The sequence below is a fragment of the Gadus chalcogrammus genome, chromosome 1 (genome assembly GCF_026213295.1).
Source record: "Gadus chalcogrammus isolate NIFS_2021 chromosome 1, NIFS_Gcha_1.0, whole genome shotgun sequence".
Lineage (NCBI taxonomy): Eukaryota > Metazoa > Chordata > Actinopteri > Gadiformes > Gadidae > Gadus > Gadus chalcogrammus.
Genome location: NC_079412.1, coordinates 16,932,186 through 16,953,400, shown reverse-complemented (window position 1 = coordinate 16,953,400; position 21,215 = coordinate 16,932,186). Strand labels below are relative to the sequence as shown.

The window sequence follows — 21,215 nt, the reverse complement described above, 5'->3', positions numbered from 1 at the left end:
ACCCGAGAAAGGACTAATAGTTCAAATTTCGGTGTCACCTACTCTATTTCATCCTAAACAAACCAGAAAGGGGGCTCAATGTTCAAAATACCGGAATTGTCCTTTAATTAAATTAAGCAAAGCAAAGCAAAAAGCGTTCCCCATTCCCGCGTTTCACGAAGCCCTGTCTTGCAGGGTTCTGATTGTGTTTTGTTGTGCTTTTTTCTTTGGTGAAGAGAGGGGGGGGGGGGGGGTTGGGGGGATGGGAGGGGGGGCGTACCGGTTGGTGGAGAAGGTGAGCATGGAGCTGGAGCTGTGCATGGTCTCGCCGGTGTTTGCGTGGAAGTGGACGGTGAAGGTGAGCGCCATGCCCAGGGGGATGGCGGTCGGCGTCTCCCGGGACCACGTGTGCAGGGCCGGGCTGGTGCTGAAGCGCACGTAGGAGACGGGCAGCACCTGGGGAAATCAACCAGAGACCAGACGCGTCTGGTGGGGCTGTCGACGGGGGGCGGGCGGGGTCGTTTACGGCAGAGCCACAGCCCTAGTGGCCGTGGCTCTCAGCATTAGCCTGGCTAACGGATGAAGGACATCAATAACTGTACACTAAAGAAGAAACACAATTAAATGCTCTCCGGCGGTGGCCAGGCGCCACTGACCTTGAGGGCGAGGATGAGGGTTTGATTGACACCGAAGGCCTCCTGGGAGGTGACCAGCAGGGAGGAGGAGCCCGTGAGGGAGCCTGAGGAGAGGGAGCCCTTATCGTCCACCTGCGCCACCACCGCCTGGTCAGGGCACTCCAGCATCCTGTAGGACAGGCCGCTCACGCCGTCCCTGGTTGCCGCGGGAGATCAGGAACACACACAGAAACAAAAAGGAGATGACTGACAGGCGACATTCTGTTAGGCTACAAAAGGTGTTCAAATAGGAGCATAAGAGGTTTGCTTTAGCGTAGACGTGATTTAAGCACTATGGGGTGGGGAGAAACAACGATTTTTGTGAGTATCTGGATTCTTCGGTCCTCCATTACTTGTATTGTCAGGATGACTCAAAATCATATTTTCTTCTACAACAAAAAAGCACGGCAAAAATAGCAATCGCAATTTTGACAGCTTTATTTACAGCTTGGAAATACAAATCATATCGGCATTTAATAACCAATCACCTGTTCGTCTGGAGTTTGAGGAATGAGTTGGGAGCCATCAGTATTTCCTCTCCCTTCACTTGTGGATTAACCATGTGCAGTTTGTCATAGACCTGGATCACAGACAGAAAAAGTCCAAACCCTTATTACTATTGTTAGCATGGGGGGGTTCTCTTCTACTGCGGTAGCAGAGAGAATTAATTCACGTCTCGTCTCAATCTAAAGCTCCATTTCTTATCACGCCCAGTTTGCCATGACTCAAGCTGCTACCACTCATCCACGCTAGCGGGCTGACATCTTTACTGCCGTTACCGAGGAGGCCTTTGGCACCGGGAGAGTAATGGAGAGCCCCCAGCCATTTGTCCCTGTGTGAACCCTAGAATGCGAATTGAACTGCCATGGGCGATGGCAGTGGGCCTTACCTGGATCTGCACCTCGTCACTCAGCTCCTGTGCTCCCCCGGCCAGCTGTCCGGTGGTGGGGTCGGTGACTCTGAGCACCACCTTGAGGCCGGTGCGGCCCCTGGTTCTGCCCGTCACACTCATGGCAAAGTTGTGCTCGGCAGCCAGGTGGATGTTGGCCTGGCGGAGGTGTGGGGGACGTCATAAGGCATTACAAGGATGACGAATATGGTGGCAGTGAATTAAATCAAAGCCAACAGGGAAGTGAGAAAAAGTGATGTGATTTTGCTTTTCATCACATTGTGCACAGATCACATCATTATTTTACCCCCCGAAATAATCCAATCTGATAAAGGATGGATTGAAGGGACGGCAGAGACAAAAATAGAAAACTGCTGATCGGCAAGACCTGTAATTGGCCGCATATGGAGCCATGTGACACTGGAGCCTGCAGACGGAAGAAGTGTAATTTGGCCCACCCCCCCGCAACTGAAGTCGTACCTCGCTGTGGCGTGATTGGACGTCCAGGATGTCTCTCTTGGTGGTGGACCAGTGGAAAAGGAGGCCAGGCAGCGTGTTGCCAAAGGAGAAGGGTGTCTGACTGGTGGTGAGACCCATCACATACACGGGCATCTGGGGAAGGACACGGGACACGGCGACAGCCCGTTAGGACTCCTCATGATGGCAGCGGTGAAGAGCAAAACATTAGAATCCCGTTCAATCGTACCTGAGCCCCGGACTTCATCCTGGTAATGGGGGCCCGGATCCTAATGGCTCTTAATTGCACCACTTCAACCTCCACTCGATCCTAAAAGATAAACCGCAGAGCTTCATTAATCCTGAAAAATGACAGCGCCACTCCATCCGACTGCAAGGACAGAAATAGGACGAAAGAGGAACCGCCACACAGCGCGGGGACGGGTCTACCTGGGAGACCACGATCAGCTTCCCGGTCTCTGTGTCCACAGCCTGGACCAGCCCGGTCACCGTGACGTTCCCCACGGTGAGGCCCTTGACGTGGCCGATCCCCCCCACGGAGGCGATCTCCTCGTTGGCCATGGAGAAGATGATGTTGGACTGGGGCTGGGGCCCGCCCTCGGAAGTGATCTGCAGCACAACACACATGGGTCAACAGGGCTGGATTGCTTGAGGAGGGGGGGGAAAGAAGGAGACAATATAAATAGAAAAATGAGCAGCGAGGAGCTGGCCGTTTCTACTCATTATCTCTTATTAATGCCTGCTCTGATTATTCACTGCAAGCAAGTCTAGTTTTTATCATGGGAGGGAGGCGGGTTATTAACGTTAATCAACACTCGATGACAGGAAATGGACCTGAAACGATGGGCTCAGCGTGCGTGTGTGTGTGGATGCCGGGGAGTGTGTGATGATATGTGTGTGTGGGGGGAGAGAGCGAGAGCGAGCAAGAGAGAGAGCACGAGAGAGAGAGAGCACGAGAGAGAGAGAGAGCACGAGAGAGAGAGAGCACGAGAGAGAGAGAGAGAGAGCACGAGAGAGAGAGAGAAAAAGCCAGTTATTTAGGCAGACCCGAGAGCTCTGATAATTCAGAGCGTGAACGGAGATGTCCAGAGTGAGAGCTGGATGCGTTACCCCCCAGCGCACAATAACAGCCAATTTAGTAGAGACACACTGCGCTGACAGCCCGCTCAGACACAGCGCTGGGGGGGAGGCAGACACCGGCTGTTCCAAGACAAAGCTGGGGAGCATCCGCGCAAACGGCTACCTGCATCATGGCTCCAATTAACAAAGTCATCTTTCTCGGGATGAGCTTGAATGGCGGGAACACCTGAAATGTGGGAAAGAAATAGGGAAAATTTATTCTGTGAAATATAAACATTCAGCATGAGTGAAGACGATTTGAAGCAGACAATTGAAAAGTCGGAAGTCGAAAAGTCGAAAAGTCGATACCTCGATCTGCTGAGGGGCGGATGCAATTTTCCTGCCATTTTTATCCACCACCACAGCGGAGACAGTGGTCTGGCCGATGGAGAGCCCCTTCACCAGGAAGACGGCCGTGTCTCTCTCAGACACCTCGGCTCTGAGGAGAGGAACAGGCTCACATGTGTACACAGAACGCTGGACCAAGTAAAAAGAGTATAGAAAGACAACTTTCTTTCAGAGAAGAAGAAAGAAATGAAAGAAATGCTAAAATATAGTTTGTTTTCTTTGTTCTTTAAAGGAAGAAAGCAAATGATTGTTCTTAAGAAAAAACATTATGCATGGCAGTTTAATTTAACTAAATGAATGGCTAGATGCAAAAGCAATTAATCAATAGTTCCAGCCTTTTGTTCTAAAAACCTTCCAGCGATTCCCATGCGGAGGAGTGTTTCCTGTGACTTACTGCAGGGACACGATGCCGGAGGCCGCCTTGAGTTTCAGATTCATGAAGTTGAAATATTTAGCAGGAAACGGCTTCTTGTCGTCATCCAGCACCCGCACGTGGGCTCTCACAGATTTACCGATCTCCACCTGGAAAACAGCGGACAAGAGTTCAGGACGACCATCTAACACTCAATGGTAACAGGGCTGTAGGTAGGTTTGAATACCTGATTTCTGAGTAGAAGCATTTATGAACTGCATAGTTATCGACCAGCTATTAGCCAGTGAAAAGCTGCTGTCAGAATTAATTTTTTATTTGTCTGCGCCTGCCTCCGTATGAGCAATTTCGATTTTAGAACACTTCTGGCTCATTTGTTACATATGAGGCCAGCCTTTCCCTGATCGGTCCGGGGAATCCAACTTGCCTGTCAATCGCAGTTGTGTGAAATACAATCATTCTCAATTGGTGGAGAAACCTAAGCTAAGGTTGAATAACAAAGATTGTGGCTAATTGCAAATACATTCATCTAGATCGGCTGGATGACGTTGATGGGATGTGCAAAAGCACACTTGAATAAACACCAGAGATTTAGCTTATGACGTAGCTGCCGCCCGAGCATTCGAGGGGTTCTGATACCGGGGACAGTCCCGTGGAAGCGGCCCCTGGTACCACACTGACCTTGTCCACCACACGCACGTACACCTCCAGGATGTCAGACACGTGCACAGCGGCCGTGGCGGGCGCTGGGAAGGCCAGGCAGAGGTCGTGCACCATCACCTTCACTGTGCCGGCGCTCACCGGGACCACCTGAACACACACATCGGGGTCATCATCATCCAGAATAGTGCTGTCGTTCTGAGTCACGTGGTTTTCTGTGCGTCAGTCTGCCTACCTGGGCCGTTCCCACCGCGCCTTGGAACGTCACCTCCGCCACGCCTTTGAGGCTGGTGTTGACAAAGAAGTGACCGGAGCCCTCGCGCAAGGACAGGTCCGCCTGCGACACACACACACACACACATACACCATCATCAGACAGGCTTAAAGATACAGGGGCTTTCCGCTCAAACAACCACAAGAGTGGAATGCTCACTCGCGATAATAATAATATTCATATGAAGCCACTGGTGACGTCATAGGGCTGAACACTGAGCACACTAACAGCCTTTATAATCCTCTTACAAGGCTAACTGGCAGCTGTTCAACGCCCATAGCTGCTGCATGCAGCTCATGTTTCAGGCAAGATTAACTTTAAAGCTGGGGTAGGCAATTTGTTTGAGAGGCATTTCTTGTCATATTTGTTGAAATTGTCTTTAGACTATAAATCTCATGATTATTGACCTTATCTGGTCTTACACAAGGCTAGGCAGACCTATTGGTGAAGTTATCCACGTGCTTTTGGGGAGGGGCCGCGGAGGGAGGTGTGAAGGGAGGGGTGTTGGACACTTTCAAAGGGTAGTTTACTCAGGCTGGTTTCTCTATATTGCCTGCCTTAGCTTTGAGTAGGATATGTCAGGTTAGACAGTGTCTGAATGCTAACCAAAAGGTTAACCAGGCCTAAATAAAACACTAATAAAGGGATAAGAACAAAGTTAATCCTAGGCACTCACCCGCACGTCAGGGTGGTTATATATAGTGACTGCACTGGGCGTAATCGTCACATCTTCAACCAATAGGAGGTCCAGTGTGGCTGAAACAGGGGTCAAGGGGTCATACTGTAGGGAAGAGAAGATGATGGAAAGGTTAAGCTGGTGCCTTTGGCTACAGATCAAAATTAATTGCAAACCGACATTCACAAACCTGCTTGGAAATGAAAAGAACAGTCAATCGTCTTAACAGAGTAACAGAGTTAAAATAAATGCATTTCTGCTGCTGGTTCAACATCCCCTTCAGCAGGACAGCCAGAAAACCTTGGGGCTCCGCTGAAAATGCTGCATTGCGTTACGATCGGCGTCACCTCATCTCACCGTTAAACGTGCCCCACGGGGAACGTCCCAAACACTTTCTTTGTACACGGAAAACAATCAATGTTCAAAGAACGATGTCAGAATTTTCTGAGGGATAGTGGTGAGGTGACGCCAGCGTTCGCCATCATGAACGGAAGCCATTTGTGGGGGCAGCATTTCCCAGCCGAAATGAAAATAATAATGATATTCGTGAAACACGATGCTTATCGCTATGGTGAAGCTGAGCAGAACGACCGGTTCTCTGAGACGGCATCTAGGATCATATGGTTCTTAATGGGAGTTGGGGATTTTTCTAACGCCGGATCTCCGTTCACGCTCTGATTTGTCCCTGCAAATCCTTTGAGATGCGTTGCTTCTCCTCACCGGACTGAGAGCCTTTGCAGCGTCTAGGTGTGGTGGTTGGTAACCCAGAGCGTTGACGGTGATGCCGGCGATCCCAGTCTGGTGGTGGACCAGCACCGTTTGACGACCTACCACGACAGATGCAGAAAACACTGGAGTTCATATAAGGTTGCAAAAACAGGAAAAGGACTGGAAATCAGTCGACCCTGTTGTCCACAATCTCCGTACATATCATCCCACGGGTGACTGTCATGGTCCTCACACTGCAAAGATTGAACGGACCGACCAACCGGAGACAGACCGGGGAATGGCCCTATATATTCCAGGTTTACCGTGAAGCTTCATTTGGCTGTGGCCGTCCTCAGACAGCAGCAGCTCCATGGGCATGCTGGGTTCGATGCTGGCCAGGTTGAATTTGGTCGACTCCCACTCTATCCTCAGAGAGCTGAAGTTGTCAAACCTCCTTCCCTGGCGGTCGAAAGCGGCCAGGTCCAGAACTGGGTTGTGGTAATTTGAGACAGGCACCTGAGGATAGAGTAGTAGGGTAAATAACAAATAAATAAATATGTTTGTTAACTAATGTCGACATAACAGATTTTTTTTACCCTGCCTCAACTAATAAATATTGCAATCAATTTATTTTTCACAAATAAATGGCATTTGGATCAATCACGGTTAAGACCAGTAACAGACAAACCCGTACCACTTGTTTGTTCTGCTGCAGCAGGGGACAGGTGAGGTCAAGCTGGGCGCTGGTGTACACAGGCACCAAGGTGAGGCGAGACGGCGGGGCGCACACAAACTTGACCACCGCAGGCTCCACAGCAGGGAAGGGATTGGTGAGACTGGGCTGGTTCCCGACCGACAGCTCCAAAACCTTCAAGGAACGGAGGGAAATGTCCATCAGAGGGCATCCTACCGTCGTAATATGCTAATATTGTGTGTTACCACGGGGACAAAACATGGTAGCCAGCTGTGTGTGAAGGCACTGCAGATTAGGGGAGATGGAAACATTACATTGTTTTCAATGTTAAGCTTAGGTTGGTTCACCACAGAAAACATTATACAACATTGTTTTAAATGTTAATGGTAAACCTACAAGTGCCCTTGTCGTCAGAGAGAAAAATACTTTGGCCAACTTGTTAAACAGCTGAATAACCGACGATAACAGCAAATAAATAGAGGTTCATTACATGTTGTATTTCACAGCACAAGATTGTGAACGGTGAATGTGTAGCACCAATGTAGAGGTTGGAGCCCAGAGTCGTGCGGTTCTGTGTGAGCCGTGCTGTACCATTTGCAGTCAACAGTATTCCGATTTTAATTTCAGATTTGCCACTCTATGCTGCGCAGCGCCTCAAGCGTGACCCTGGGCATTGAACTGCTGCTGGCAGACGACTCGGGGCGCTCTGCACGGCTGCCCAGGGAGCCGGCAGGGGATCACATGATCACGACAAATGACCCCGACTTGAGACATCAACACAAATACTGAGAAACGTTGGAACTAAAGGAGGGAAAACCAAATGAATACCTACTTAGGGACAATCCACGACTAGGTGGGCCGTTATCAACAAATACTGTACTACGAACCCCAGCTTGCAGACCTAGATAACAGCACACCTAGGGGTTGATGAACCCTGTTCATGCAACAGCCACTTACGGATCGTTGCACTATAATATATACATACTACAATTCATTATTAGAAGCGATTCCGCTCAAAATATAACACGTTTAGCTCACACTATTTGGCCAAATGGAAGCTAATCTGAAGAGGTGAGGTGGAGTACTGTGGATCTCACCTGCTCCCCCAGGGCCCTGCAGGTCGCCCTGACCCAGTGGGGGTTGTGGTTGTGGGACGGGGGTCCGGCCACAGACAGGCTCACGCTGTCGTCGTCCTCCGCTCTCAAGTTGCGGAAGAACTTGGAGGGCTCCAGGAGCCAGGGTTTGGGCCCGCCGTCGAAGCGCATGTCTTTGGACGAGCCAAGGGTCACCAGGGCCAGCGAAACGGGGTCAACCGCCTGTCAAACCACAGGACGATTAGCACTTTAAGAGGTTGAAGAGAAAGCGAGGATTTCAAAGAGGCCACGACTGGGGAACATTTGAGCAGAGGTAGACTCTGTCCAGGCATTGGGATTTGGGTCACGATGAAGCTGCCGGTGGAAGAGTAGGTGGAACAAAGCAAAAGCAAGTGGTTGTTTTATTAAGGAACACTGCAGATGTCCCCAAACGAAGAAGAACAGTCAAAAATAACAACAAAAAGTGATAACACAACAAAATAAAACACTTTACTTTAAGCACAACCATCTGGGGAACAATTAAAAAAAAGAACAGCTGAAGTGTGATTGCATCACCTACCGCCATAATAACCTCTTTATTATATAAATGTTCAATATTACCAAACCAGACAAATTCTTGGGAAAGTGTGATGCATATTCATAATTAAAACTGAATTGCAAAGGGGGATATTATTGCTGCGCTATGCCTGGACTAAGGGCTCTGTGTCTGTGTGTCTGTGTGTCTGCGTGTGTGTGTGTGTGTTGCTGCTTGGGGCAAAAGATAGAAAACCCAATGGATGAAGATACCAACAGACTGCACACGCCATTTGTAAATATTACACCCTGCAGTTGCCTACCCGTTCACAATGAATGTGAGGTAACACATTAATTAACTCCCCCACGGCCCTAAGGAAAAACCAGCAGAAGGATTATAAAGAAAACTCTGAAATAAGCTCTTAGACAAATATCCATGTACAATTGGCCATGCAACAATATAAAACCTTTATGAAAAAATAGAACATGCAAAAAGTTTCTTTATTTTCCTGTATATTTTTTCGGATCATATATTTTGATTTCAATATTTTTATTAAAAACAAACAGTGGAGAAGAGAAGGATCAACCATTCCAATGTACTTCTACTTGTTATAGAGGGCAAAGGAAAATGCTATCAGTGCATCGCTCTATAGGAGGCGGTGGAGAGGAGTGAGGCGGGGGACTTAATGGGGCTGGGACTCACTCTGAGCGGCAGGTAGGCAGCGACCGTGATCTTGGCGCTGAGATGGACGTTGCCGTGGGTGTAGCTGACGGTCAGGACGGTGTAGCCCGTGGCCAGGCCCTTCATCCTCACCCCACTGCAGTGGCCCTGGCCCGGAGCCAGCCGGCCTGCAGCCGCAACGGAGAGGAGGACAGGTTTGAACAGAAGTGAGGGGGGAAGACAAGGGGAAAGACGAGCAATGATAGGCAGTGAAAAGTGCTTTATCACTGCAATGGTATCGCCGCGTAGCCCGCGTGGTCACGTCAAGGGGGGCGAGCTTGCGTCCTTTTGTCTATTGCTTACAAGTATCGTTTCCCTGCAGCTCCATTGCTGCAGGGAAAATGGCTGGGGGAATTGACAATACTTCAGTCCTTGAATCAACCTCAAAGGTCATTTCTATTGAAACATTGGCGAGGACAACAACACAAAAAACGTATCCTTTCCAAATGGAGACAGAAAAATCAATCAGAGGATTGCCCTGGGAAATATTATGATATTATATATTTTGTCGTCCCCATTTTGTGCAAAGGGTACGTACTACATAGTGTACTCTTATTCTGAATATACAACATGACTGGTATACACGATATGCTAATCCTATCCGTCTGGAGGCTCACCCTCCAGCAGCTCAAAGACGCCGTGGTTCTCGTCCTCCACCTGCAGGTCAAAGTGCGAGCAGTCGCTCAGCATGACCCTCTCCCCCGAGGCCACCTCGCCCCCCTCGCCCCCCTCGCCCCCCTCGCCCAGCAGGCCGAAGATCCGCAAGGGCAGCTCCAGCACGTTGCCCACCCTGGCCTCCACCGGACACGGAGAGAAATCCATGGCCACGGGCTCCACCACATACACCTGGAGGAAGACATGGGGACAAAGTGGCGTGGAGGGGGGGAGGAAACGGCGATGTCACAAGCAAGTCAACGATAAACAATGTTACACCCCAATAGTGTTGATTTGTTCATGCAATTTGGATCCCCGATGTCCGCGGCCTTTCGGTCGGCAAAACCCCAACCCTGCTCCTATAAGAGCCGTGTCTGAGTTCAGTGCAACACACTTGGGGATAAAAGCGCCCGCAGTGCTTAGAATGGTTCAAGGGATTGATAAATTACATTCACCACCAGATTCAATTTGATTACCAATACAGAAAAGTTAGAGCATGAATGTGTTCTACATTGTGCAACTGGCCCCACAGTGCAGCGGCCGTTGAGTACAGCCAACATCAGTCCCATTATCGGTATAGAAAACACAGGAAGGTCTGTCGCTGCTCTCCCCCCTTCAGCCATTACCATTATACGTTCGAGCGTGTCCGATCGGAGCTCACCTTCATCTGACCATAGTGCAGGTGGTTGCGCATGTCGTGAGCGTACACCGCACTGACGCCGATGTCGCTGGCGGTCGTCATCACCCCTTTAACCGTCACCGTGGCAACAGCCGTGTTGGATGAGGACCAGCTGAAATTGCCGCTGCCACCCGCAGCCTTGAACAAATGTAGGTTTGGAGACCATGTTTACTGCCACGTCGTAGGGAACAATTACCACAAGTGTTCGCATTATGCCAGTCAATGTCCTTTTTCAATTCAAGGTATAGAAATGGTAGAGTTGATTGGGCGGAGGTAATAGTAATTGTTATATCATTATTTTTCAGCTTGCTTGCAAAATCATGTTTCCCTAAACACCTCCACAACTCACAACAGGAAGATTATTTTGTCACACTGCAACATGGCACACGAGGCTGATTACCTGTATTGTATACTGGTATGAGCCGACCTTAGGCTGCCATGGAAACGTCAGAATTCTGGGACTGAGAACTATGGGATTATAGATTTCAACATCCTGTTCATTGTGTACTGGGTTGACCAGTGCATGAACCCCTCCCCTCTGAAAGAAAGGGAGAACACAACACATATGCAGCACTCAAATCAGCCTTTTTTTTTTTACTTGTGAAGGAAAGTTTATATTTAAAAATATATAAATAATCAAACTCACTTGATCCACGACGGAGCGGAGCGTAGCATCTATGAGGGTTTGGCCATCTCTCTGTGCTTTGATGCGGTGGTACGATCCATTTAGGGAAGACTCCAGAACTTCAAAGTACTCCCCAGGAAATACAGTTTCAATGCGAACATTCTGCACAAACCGACAAATGCAGAAGGAATAAAATATAAAGGCTTACATCTTTCCAGAATTATTTTGCTGAAGACGGAGCCGTAAGCCACTAAACCTTGATAACAACGTTGTCAAAGATTGGGCAAAGTCATTAGCCCATTAATTCATATATTTTTCATTAATTTAAGACTATACTTGAATATGCATCAGATATTTTTGCGGAAGATGACAATGTCTTAGGATAATGCATTAACTGCACATTCACATGCACATTCATACCCAGATATTCAGAGTGCATGGAAATTAGGCACGCTGCACACCATATTAACAGACGGGATGTGGGACATACTTACATCAGAGAGGTAGATCTTATTCCCAGACTTGTCGTATACTTCAACAACAATATCATACACCCTGCCTGTTTCCAGAACCCAACTTTCCCCTGGGTGAATCTTAAAACCTACAAGGGGAAATAAAGAAATTGAGACAAAACCGAAACTAATCAAAACAGTACAGGCCCACAATATGTCCCTATTCTCTGGACCAATGAAGAGGGTTCGAGGCAATAAAACAAACCTAAGTAGCCGGGTTCAACGACGTAGAGGGTGCTGTTGGGCAGGCGTGCCACTCCTTGCATGCGAAGACCTAAACAGTTTTGGTTAGGGAAAAGCCAAGCTAGCAACACTTTCCCCAGACACAACAACCCATTAATCACAATCCAGAAAGGACTCCTGCAATACTGAAGGCCCTATTACATCCCAGGCCGACAGTGCTCAGTAATAAAGACGAGCACCGTGGAGGGGAGGGAGAGATGAGAATGGCAATAATTAATAATAAGCCACACAGCAGTTCATTCGTCGCAATTCTATCTACTCGAAAAATACACCACGACAAATTGCAGGTTTATTAGGATGCCGCTGTATTTTAGAAGACCAGAGAATTTAACATAACTAGAGTTTCCGCGAGCGGTTGCGCATGCTCAACCTCTAGTTGTAATTACACCCATAGCAATAATGTGGAAACCCCAGTTAATAACGTAACAAATTTCTGAGCGCATAATATAATAACATTTTGCCAATAATGTTACAACGTATTACATTTTGGTTCACTATTATATAATTTAGCAAGCATAATAAATTCCCCATTACGTTAGGGCTGGGTAATAATTTGCGATAAAACTCACGTCAATTACGACGATAAGCATTAGACATAAATGCTCAATATTAAAAAAATAAGTTAAGTTCCGATATGGATTTACCTAACAGCCAATCACACAGCAGAAATAAACCTCTACAAACATTTGAGATTGTTGCCTCGCTGCCAAAGGAGTTTTATGTGATAGTCACTCACAGATCTTTTAGTTTTAAACACATTATTTTATGTAGCATTATATCTGGTTTTACAATGTTTACATTTTGCACTTACGTAAGCACTACGTAGTTCATATTTTATATATTTAAAGTTCAGTTTATGTGCCAGGGCCTTTGTTCATCCACTTTTTTACTTTTTATGTATTGGTTGTGCCTCAACAAGATTTAAGATGTTTTCTGAAGCCCTGCTAAAGGAGTTTAATGTGAAAGAAGTCAGGGCTTTTATTTTTATTTACAATAGGTCACAAGGCAAGCTAGGTTATATTGTTCTGTTGGGGGCAGATAAATATTTATAGTTAAATGTTTCGATTTAAATGTGATTAATTGTTCCCTTATCACAAATATGGTAATAAAAAAAAGTGTATGGTTGAACAGGCTTCAGCAATATCAAATTATATATCGTGATTAATATCGATATCGAAAAAAGAATCGTGATAATAATTTTTGCAATATCGCCCAGCCCTAGAGAGTGATATTAAGTTTGAGCAACAAAGTGTCAAGACATTTCGGGAGGCTCAAGGAGGAGGGTAATATTACGAGCAGAAAGTGTTGTCTTGTGGTGGACTCTATAGACATAATTCACCATACTGTGTTATTTACATGTTTTCGTTCTGTGTTATAGGGACGCTGTCTATTTAAGATCACGTGACTTGTGTTGATATGCCGGTCAGCGCAATACTTGAATTGTTTTTTATGAAATATGAACGACCTGCCGTTACTTGCCTGCCGAGAAATTGTCAATATCAATATCGCAAGACATACCAGGATGCGGGATAGATATTGCCGTTGTCTTTCAACGCACGCTTGAGTGCATGCATGTGTGTGTGGTTTGTGTATGCGGTGTCCTGCGCTGCCTTTTACTTGAAACGTCTGTGTCAGCGCGTGCATGTGTGTTCGTGCGCGGCTGCGCGCGTGTGTGTATACGGTGTGTATGTGCGTGCATGCTGTGTGTGTGTGAGCTGCAGGCTGCTTGACACATGCGCACTGACCAACTTGAGTAACCTGTGCGACAGTCCTGCTATTATATAGTAGTAAGATGTCTTAGATGGGCCTTGCAGGCCTCCAACTGTGATGAACAGCATTTTCCAGAAGGATACTCTTGTGATCGAGGACCACGTTGACATGTCCGAGCTGGAGGCCGGTGACCGTGGAGCTGGTGGGGTCCAGGCTGGCCACAGATAGCTCTTGGGTCCCCCCAACCACGCTGTTCTGCAGGTGGAGTTCGTACTGATCACAGGGCATGGAGAGCTCTGGAGGAGTGGCAGATCGGTCAACGTATAGTTAGAAACACAGACCGGACTTCAAGATGACACTTCCAGCCCTACAAAGTAGGGATGTGAATAACTTTCATGGTCGAAAAATCGATGGGTGGTATGAACGAATAATCGATTATTCGATGTGTGCCGACATTCAAAAAGGCTGCCATTGATCATCGGCAAGAAATTAATATCTTAAACGCAAAAACAACTACCTGCTAAGTAGTTCCAGTCATATTATCCGTTTAGCCTTCAAAACGAGAGCTGGTCAATTGTGAAAAATGAATTAAACTGTAATCAGAAAACGCGGTTATATGCTATAGACCCTATAGTATCTGTGGTATAAAGGCTGGGACGAATTTCAAATTATAAAAATGTACAATGCATAACAACGCATTCTAGTCCGCTCAGCTATGAGCCAGACAGCTGACTTATGCAGCTGTCTGGCTCATAGCTGAGCGGACTAGAATGCGTTGTTATGCATTGTACATTTTTATAATGCAGCTGTCTGGCTCATAGCTGAGCGGACTAGAATACCTCCTGTTGCCAAGTCGTAGCTAAGGTCCATTCTATTTACTGGAGGAGTCATCAACGTTTCCGTTGCATAACAACCTTACGGGAGGCTAATGATTGTTCCAGGTATTAGTCAAAGTGTAAAACGCATGAAAATATAAATGAATGGTCTTATTTTCTTTGGCAAGTGACCATGGTGAAAGCGGAATAATGCCCTTTCGAGGTGTATCCCTTACTTATGCTTTAGTATATTGTTTTTCTGAACATGATTAATAATAATAAAAAAAAAACTAATAGTGCTACAGAACCAACATTAGTGCCGTCCATAACTTCTTGTTTATTTGAATGAGAAAAATGTTAACGGTACAAATGTTAAAAATCGGCTTTGACCCTCAGGAACGAATAATCGAATATTCTGACCCATCCCTACCCCCGATTTTGTATAGATATATTCAGCTCATATCAATAGGCGGATACATGAATGAAGCTGCAGTAATTATATCATCATTCAAAAGTTGGTGTCGGCAAAGAATTGTCTTTTCTTTTTAATTGAAAAAATGTAATCCAAAAATGTTCTGCATATTAAAAATGCATTGCCTTATCACTAATTCATACATATTATAATTGTTTTTCACGTGATGACACCATTTTTTACGATGATCAACCTCCTGCAGAGAATCCTAACTGGCACATAGTCATAACCGACGACCCAGAATAACTAACTAACCACAAACTGCTTATCAACCGCACAACACAGGAAGTAAACAGAGGGTCGCCGCAACCCAACCAGGGGATGGGGCTTCCTTTAGATGAAATGAGGAGGGCCTATTATCTGGCCCAGAGTGGGGTCGGACCTGTGATCTTGCCCTGCCGGATCTTCTGGACCTTGTACTTGATGGAGGTGCCTGCCAGCAGGTAGACGTCATGAGCAGGACTCAGCAGGATGTTCTCTAGTATCAGCAGTTTCACCTCTGCAGCACCCACATCCTGTAGCACGGGTACCATGGCAACAGAACTGAAACACCACGTCGACAGACAAAGACCCTTCCATCTAGTTGTTATTCATTCAACTACAAAAGAAAAACCTCCACCTCTTTCATAACTTTCCATCTTCCATTTAATCAAAAATGGAATGTGTTTATGGCCATATACTAGGGCTGTAACGATACACAAATTCACGATTCGGTTTGATTCACGATTTTTGACCCACGGTTCGATACATCCCACGATTCTTTTAAATTTAAAAAGCATTTTATTTAAACAACACTTAAATACCAATTATCTTAATGTAAAATTGAATAACAAATAATTTGGAACACTGAACAGATTTGAACCGAAAGAATACGATTAAAGTATAGCTAAATTAATAAAGAAATAACCAAAGATTGCAGTTGGAGGATGCTTTTTGCTGGTAGGCATAATAGGGCCCCTTTAACTGTTTGGTTGGTTTATTCAAATATTCTTATTAGCGCTTCTTATTAGGCTATGTAGCTTAAATAATCAGGCCATATAGAATGCAACATGTTTAATAGCCTAACTTTCAATAGATGAGGAAAAACATGAACGTCGCAATAACGAGGCATAGTGTTACGAGTAGCATATGTGTCTGCGGGAGAATGGCAGTGTGCGTATGCGTGTGTGAGTGACGTCAGCGAGTGAGTGGACGAGCGAGGAGAGCGAGCGGTAGCGCGTGTGTCTAGTGAAGAAGCGAACGAGTCCGGTAGAATAAAGTACCCATCCTGTCAATAATCGGTGGCTGCTTCATTCCGACCTATAAGCAGACAAACTGGCAGTCAAATCACACAAAACAATAGAGACAGGATCACACAGGCAATTTTTTTCGCGCTTGGCCCACTCTGGATAAATGTCGTTCATATCTTATATGAGGACTTCGACGGCTGTGGAGAAATGCAATCCTCCGTAGCCACGGAGAGCTGTGATCACAGAGAGGGCATCTCGTCACATATTTACGGCATCGATAGGAGGGGGCGCTGTCAGCAGACTATTATTTAGACAAATTATTAGCAAATTTCAATCGGACAATTTGACCGAAGAGTTAGAAAGGGCATATCGCGCTTCTGCCTTCTCACACCGCGAGACAGGTTCGTGGCTTTGAGTATCGCGATTTTCGGTTTGATACGCGTATCGTTACAGTCCTACCATATACACCTTATATTAGAAGCTGTCGTGGACATTTTCCACTTGAATAACGAAGGTTTGGCCATCTTATCTTTAATAAGATGGCCAAACCGTCGTTATTCAAGTGAAAGTTGGTCTTCTGGGAATGTTTTCCCTTGAGACCAGTAACATGGAGACAAGCCGACACTGCTCGGAGCAGACATGTGCCGACAGCTAAGACAACCCCACTGTGGTCAGTGAACAGCTCATTGACATCCACATACCAGGGGCCTGGCAATTACTACAGAGACTGCACAGTTCCATTCCAGCTTAAGCCTTCCTAAAAATAGACAATAAATACCAATTCCTGTGGAGTATCCAAGGGCCCTCTTGTGAGTTGTCAGATTTTCAAAGCAAAGGAATATATTTTATTCATCAGATTCATCAGCTTACCTTGTAGAGAGACTCTTGAATCTTGGCTTTTAATTTGGCGTGCCCGGTTTTCAGTCCAGACACCAAAATAATGTCTCCCTGTTTCCCGGCGCGCTCCATCTCAGTGATGTACCCTGGAGGTGTGTACGTGGACTCAGAGAATTTAAGGACCCTTGGGAAGGAAACAGGAAAAGATGAAAGAAAAATAAGGAAATGGGAGTGGGCACTCAATTCGGTCTGCTAAGGATGAAACAGACAGCTAGAGTAATTCCCCACTGGACATAAAAGGAGGGGAAACATTGAGCATAAACCAACATTAGGATGGCAAAATTCATTCATCTTCGACATTGTGCTTTGGAGATGATGAACTAATAGGACATCGGGCTGAAATATGAACACTTCTTACCGCAAGGAGTTGTAAGAGTCAGAGTATCCATCCACGTCTGCATCTTTGACTATTGTCCAGTCAAACACAAGCCCTGCAAGAGTGCTGAAAGTGTTCCCTAAATACAAATAAGTACAGGAGTTGCAATTAGCACAATGTTGCTCAAATTAAGACATTAAAATAGATGGACATTAGAGGATAAAAAACATGCAGCATCAAACCTAGGGAAACATGTTATGTACTTTAGCCTTTACCTCAACTGATATCTGTATCTTAACTGTTATCTGATAATGTACATGATGACTAAAATACTTATTATTGAAGATCCCATGTAGCTTAATATGAGCCACCCCTTATTCTGATTCCAAGGAAACCCAAAGAAACCAAAAACTGATGGCTCCACTGAGCCATCGTTTGTTCATTCCCTCTAACTCACCATGCTAAACTGTTAATGTTGAGAGTACTCGGTAGCTAAATCAATCAAATCAGAAAATGCAAGCTCTGGAGTCATAAAAATAACTGGTTAAAGGCTTTTTGGAGCCCAGAGAATGCGCTGCAGCTTTGTGCAGAAAAAACAGGAACAGGATGAACCACTCCAGCACTGCCGGAGGGAGCGAGAAAAAACCTGCTAAAGGCAGGCCTCACTCATCGTGTAGCAAAGTCTCTGGCGGGCTAAGAAAACACGCCAAATCAGAGGAGTGCTACTATTGTATCTTTAGGCGCTGCTGTTAGAGTGCACAGAAACCGTTAGACGGCAAACGTCTCACTTTGAGACATACAATTCAACTCAACTCAACGATCAAACAAGTGAGGTGTTGACACCATACCCTCAGAGTCGCGGGCGTGGATCTTCAGCTCCAGTGGCGAGTCCTCCAGGTGCAGTTCTCTGGTGGTCGACGAGATCTTGATCTCACTGATGATGTCCACGATCGCATCACAGCGCAATACCTGCCCGGTCACTGTCAACAGGAGCACAGACGTGAGGGATATGCTGTATAACGATTACCTAATGTTAACACATACATGATATAAAGGACGGTAATTACAAGGGTTTAAGCTGGTTCTAAAAGCCCCGTTAGCTTTCATTTGATAAAGAGTAATAATAATAATAATAATTAATTTAAAGGCGCCTTTCAAGACACCCAAGGTCACCTTACAGAGCATATAGTCATCATAAATCGTTTAAAAAAAAAAAAAAATTGTGGAAAAAATAAATAAATAAATAAACATAATAATTAAAAAATAAAAATAAATAAATAAATAAAACAAAAACAAGACAAAACAAAACAAACAATCACGTTAGACGTTGTGTGCGAGTTTGAACAGGTGAGTTTTGAGTTGTGACTTGAAGGTTGTAAGGGTGTCTGACTGTTTTATGTGTGGGGGGAGGAAGTTCCAGAGCCTGGGTGCTGAACAGCTGAATGACCGGGCAACCATTGTAGTGAGTCGTGATGTGGGGATACATAGTAGTCCAGCAGAGGTTGAGCGGAGGGAGCGGGAGGGAGTGTATTCTTGGAGGAGGTCGCAGAGGTAACTGGGGGCTAGGTTGTGGAGATCTTTGTAGGTGAGGAGTAGGGTTTTGTATTGGATGCGGTAGTGTACTGGGAGCCAGTGAAGTTGGATGAGGACAGGGGGATGTGGTCAGATGATTTGGTGCGGGTGATGATCCGGGCGGCTGAGTTCTGAATGATCTGCAGTTTGTTGATGAGTTTGGTGGGGAGTCCGGTGAGGAGGGCGTTGCAGTAGTCTAAGCGTGATGTGACAAATGAGTGAACTAGGATTTCAGTTCTGGATTGGGTCAGTGATGGGCGGAGTCTGGCGATGTTGCGGAGGTGGAAGAATGCAGTCCGGGTGATGTTGTGAATATGGGGTGCGAATGAGAGGGTGTTGTCCAGGATGACGCCGAGGCTCTTGACTTTGGAGGAGAAGGGTACTGGGAATCCATAGATGATTATGAGTGGAGCTGGGGTGTGTTGTGATTTAGTGAGGGTGGATTTGGATCCGATGAGCAGGGCCTCGGTCTTGTTTCCATTGAGTTTCAGGAAGTTCCTGCTCAACCAGCTCCGGATCTCTTCCAGGCACGTGATGAGGGAGGTGCTACATGCTTTATTCTGTTGTTTTATGTATTTGAATTATTTGAGAGGAATAATTGAGAAGTATCCAAGATGACATTTGTGTTTTATGATCACCAGATAACAACATACAAGAGCTGAGGCTATATTTGACAAAACAAGCTAAACATTGCCAATAGATGACAAGATTTAGGGTATTTCACAATCGCAGAAAAAATAAAGGAACGATGTATCATTTCAACAAGTTTCAACACATCTCTATTAAGAAATAAGCCTTTGTTAGTTATTCAATAGTATTACTTTTTTAAATGAAATTAATTGATTTCCTTTACATCACTTCATATATGTACGTGTTCTCTTTATTTACCAACATCCTCGGCCAGTATTATGCTGGTCAGTCTGGAAGGCTGAGTGGAGAAGGCCTGGAGCACTGCACTCCGGGAACAATCTCTGCTGCTGTCTCCATTGATCGCCTTAATGCTTGCCACCTCTGGTCTAGTGGAGGACCTAGAATAGAATTGCCACAAATACTAGTTGGTTACTATCACATATTCATGTGAAATTCACATTGCATTCAAGTTAAAAGAAAAAAGGTGAAGGATGGTAAATCAAGACAAAGATAACTTGAATTGACTGACAGAAGGATGTATTCACGTTCCTAGGTATTTTGGAAGACAATAAGCTCAAAACATGGTAATTGTTTGAGAAAGAATTAATATAACATGTGCGATCAATGCTAACATTATTAGATATGTAACTTCCTGTATGTGTGAGTTTCTACATGTGCAGGCTTTCTTCATGTGCTTCCTACTCACCATCTGTAGCAACCTTGCGTTGCTTCTAATGTGAAGTTTATTCTGGTACTTCGGGCAAGCGGCAACAATACTTTGGGAATATTTAATTTCGAGGCAGAGATGACATAAATAACTGAAAGTAATACGCTGAAAAACACTGACGACTTTAAGGAAGGGTTAGCCATGGTTGCTTCGTACAACAACACTTGACAGTCAACCACATGCAGCAGAGTCCCAAACGGGCACTAAATAACCAGTGCGGACTGTCTTCTACTCAGCTTCCTACTTTAACTACCCATCAGCTATGGTTTCAAACAGGGAGCTCAGTCCTTAAGGTAGGCGTCTACAGAACGGCTCTGACTCTTAACGCCACAATAGCTGGAGGCGAACACACGTTGTCATGATAGTTAGTTTCAGTTCATTACAGAACCTGGAGCAAGCACATCACATGTAACGTTGTCTTTGCTTAAAGTTCGTCCGTCGCCGCTTTGAGTCTCTTCAATAATACTGGCGAAATCATGCCATTGAATTGTATTTTAATTTTCGTGTCTTAATTTCCATACACAATATTAGCTATATCTCCTAAAATGATGCACGTTTGAAGTAATACCCGCCATTATCAATTGTAGGAGTTCCAATGTGCGCTGTGCATGCTGGGACCGATCATACGTCAGTAGAGCAGGCGAGGACACCGGGTTTGACGCTCTTTCTTAAAGGAACAGGTGACTCTTATTTTATATAGCCAGGGGCTAATGTGCCATTCTATCTGCAATAATGAAATAGACTAATGTAGAATATAATAGAGTAGAAACCACATTATACTATCCATGTACAGTATTTTATTAGCCTTGAGGCAAACACTGTGGTGTTCTACATGGACGAATATGGATACATGGAAAGCAATATTTGTTGGATCAAAGTGATAACACTGCCATTAGTGTAATAGTGTATGTTAAACGATATGATATGGTCGGTTCTCA

The 21,215-nt window shown here is 45.5% G+C and overlaps 1 protein-coding gene across 1 annotated transcript in view; it reads right to left on the bottom strand.

Moving 5' to 3' along the window:
• Positions 1-20,911, bottom strand: part of nup210 (nucleoporin 210) — a 34,103-nt gene extending 13,192 nt beyond the window's left edge. Inside the window, exons 1-31 of the mRNA XM_056593095.1 lie at positions 20,257-20,911; positions 19,809-19,948; positions 18,197-18,328; positions 17,391-17,487; positions 17,006-17,156; positions 15,289-15,421; positions 13,763-13,915; positions 11,872-11,940; positions 11,649-11,755; positions 11,176-11,316; positions 10,930-11,067; positions 10,512-10,667; positions 9,814-10,042; positions 9,179-9,324; positions 7,966-8,184; positions 6,869-7,042; positions 6,498-6,690; positions 6,187-6,293; positions 5,467-5,571; positions 4,752-4,853; positions 4,538-4,666; positions 3,881-4,008; positions 3,448-3,577; positions 3,263-3,325; positions 2,449-2,628; positions 2,249-2,329; positions 2,023-2,154; positions 1,543-1,701; positions 1,142-1,233; positions 636-810; positions 260-435 (exon numbers count right to left, since the gene is read on the bottom strand). Of these exons, the coding sequence (XP_056449070.1) occupies positions 260-435; positions 636-810; positions 1,142-1,233; positions 1,543-1,701; positions 2,023-2,154; positions 2,249-2,329; positions 2,449-2,628; positions 3,263-3,325; positions 3,448-3,577; positions 3,881-4,008; positions 4,538-4,666; positions 4,752-4,853; positions 5,467-5,571; positions 6,187-6,293; positions 6,498-6,690; positions 6,869-7,042; positions 7,966-8,184; positions 9,179-9,324; positions 9,814-10,042; positions 10,512-10,667; positions 10,930-11,067; positions 11,176-11,316; positions 11,649-11,755; positions 11,872-11,940; positions 13,763-13,915; positions 15,289-15,421; positions 17,006-17,156; positions 17,391-17,487; positions 18,197-18,328; positions 19,809-19,948; positions 20,257-20,420 (4,301 nt within the window). The 5' untranslated portion in view covers positions 20,421-20,911. The remainder of the gene's footprint in view (positions 1-259; positions 436-635; positions 811-1,141; positions 1,234-1,542; positions 1,702-2,022; positions 2,155-2,248; positions 2,330-2,448; positions 2,629-3,262; positions 3,326-3,447; positions 3,578-3,880; positions 4,009-4,537; positions 4,667-4,751; positions 4,854-5,466; positions 5,572-6,186; positions 6,294-6,497; positions 6,691-6,868; positions 7,043-7,965; positions 8,185-9,178; positions 9,325-9,813; positions 10,043-10,511; positions 10,668-10,929; positions 11,068-11,175; positions 11,317-11,648; positions 11,756-11,871; positions 11,941-13,762; positions 13,916-15,288; positions 15,422-17,005; positions 17,157-17,390; positions 17,488-18,196; positions 18,329-19,808; positions 19,949-20,256) is intronic.
• Positions 20,912-21,215: the final 304 nt, after the last annotated feature.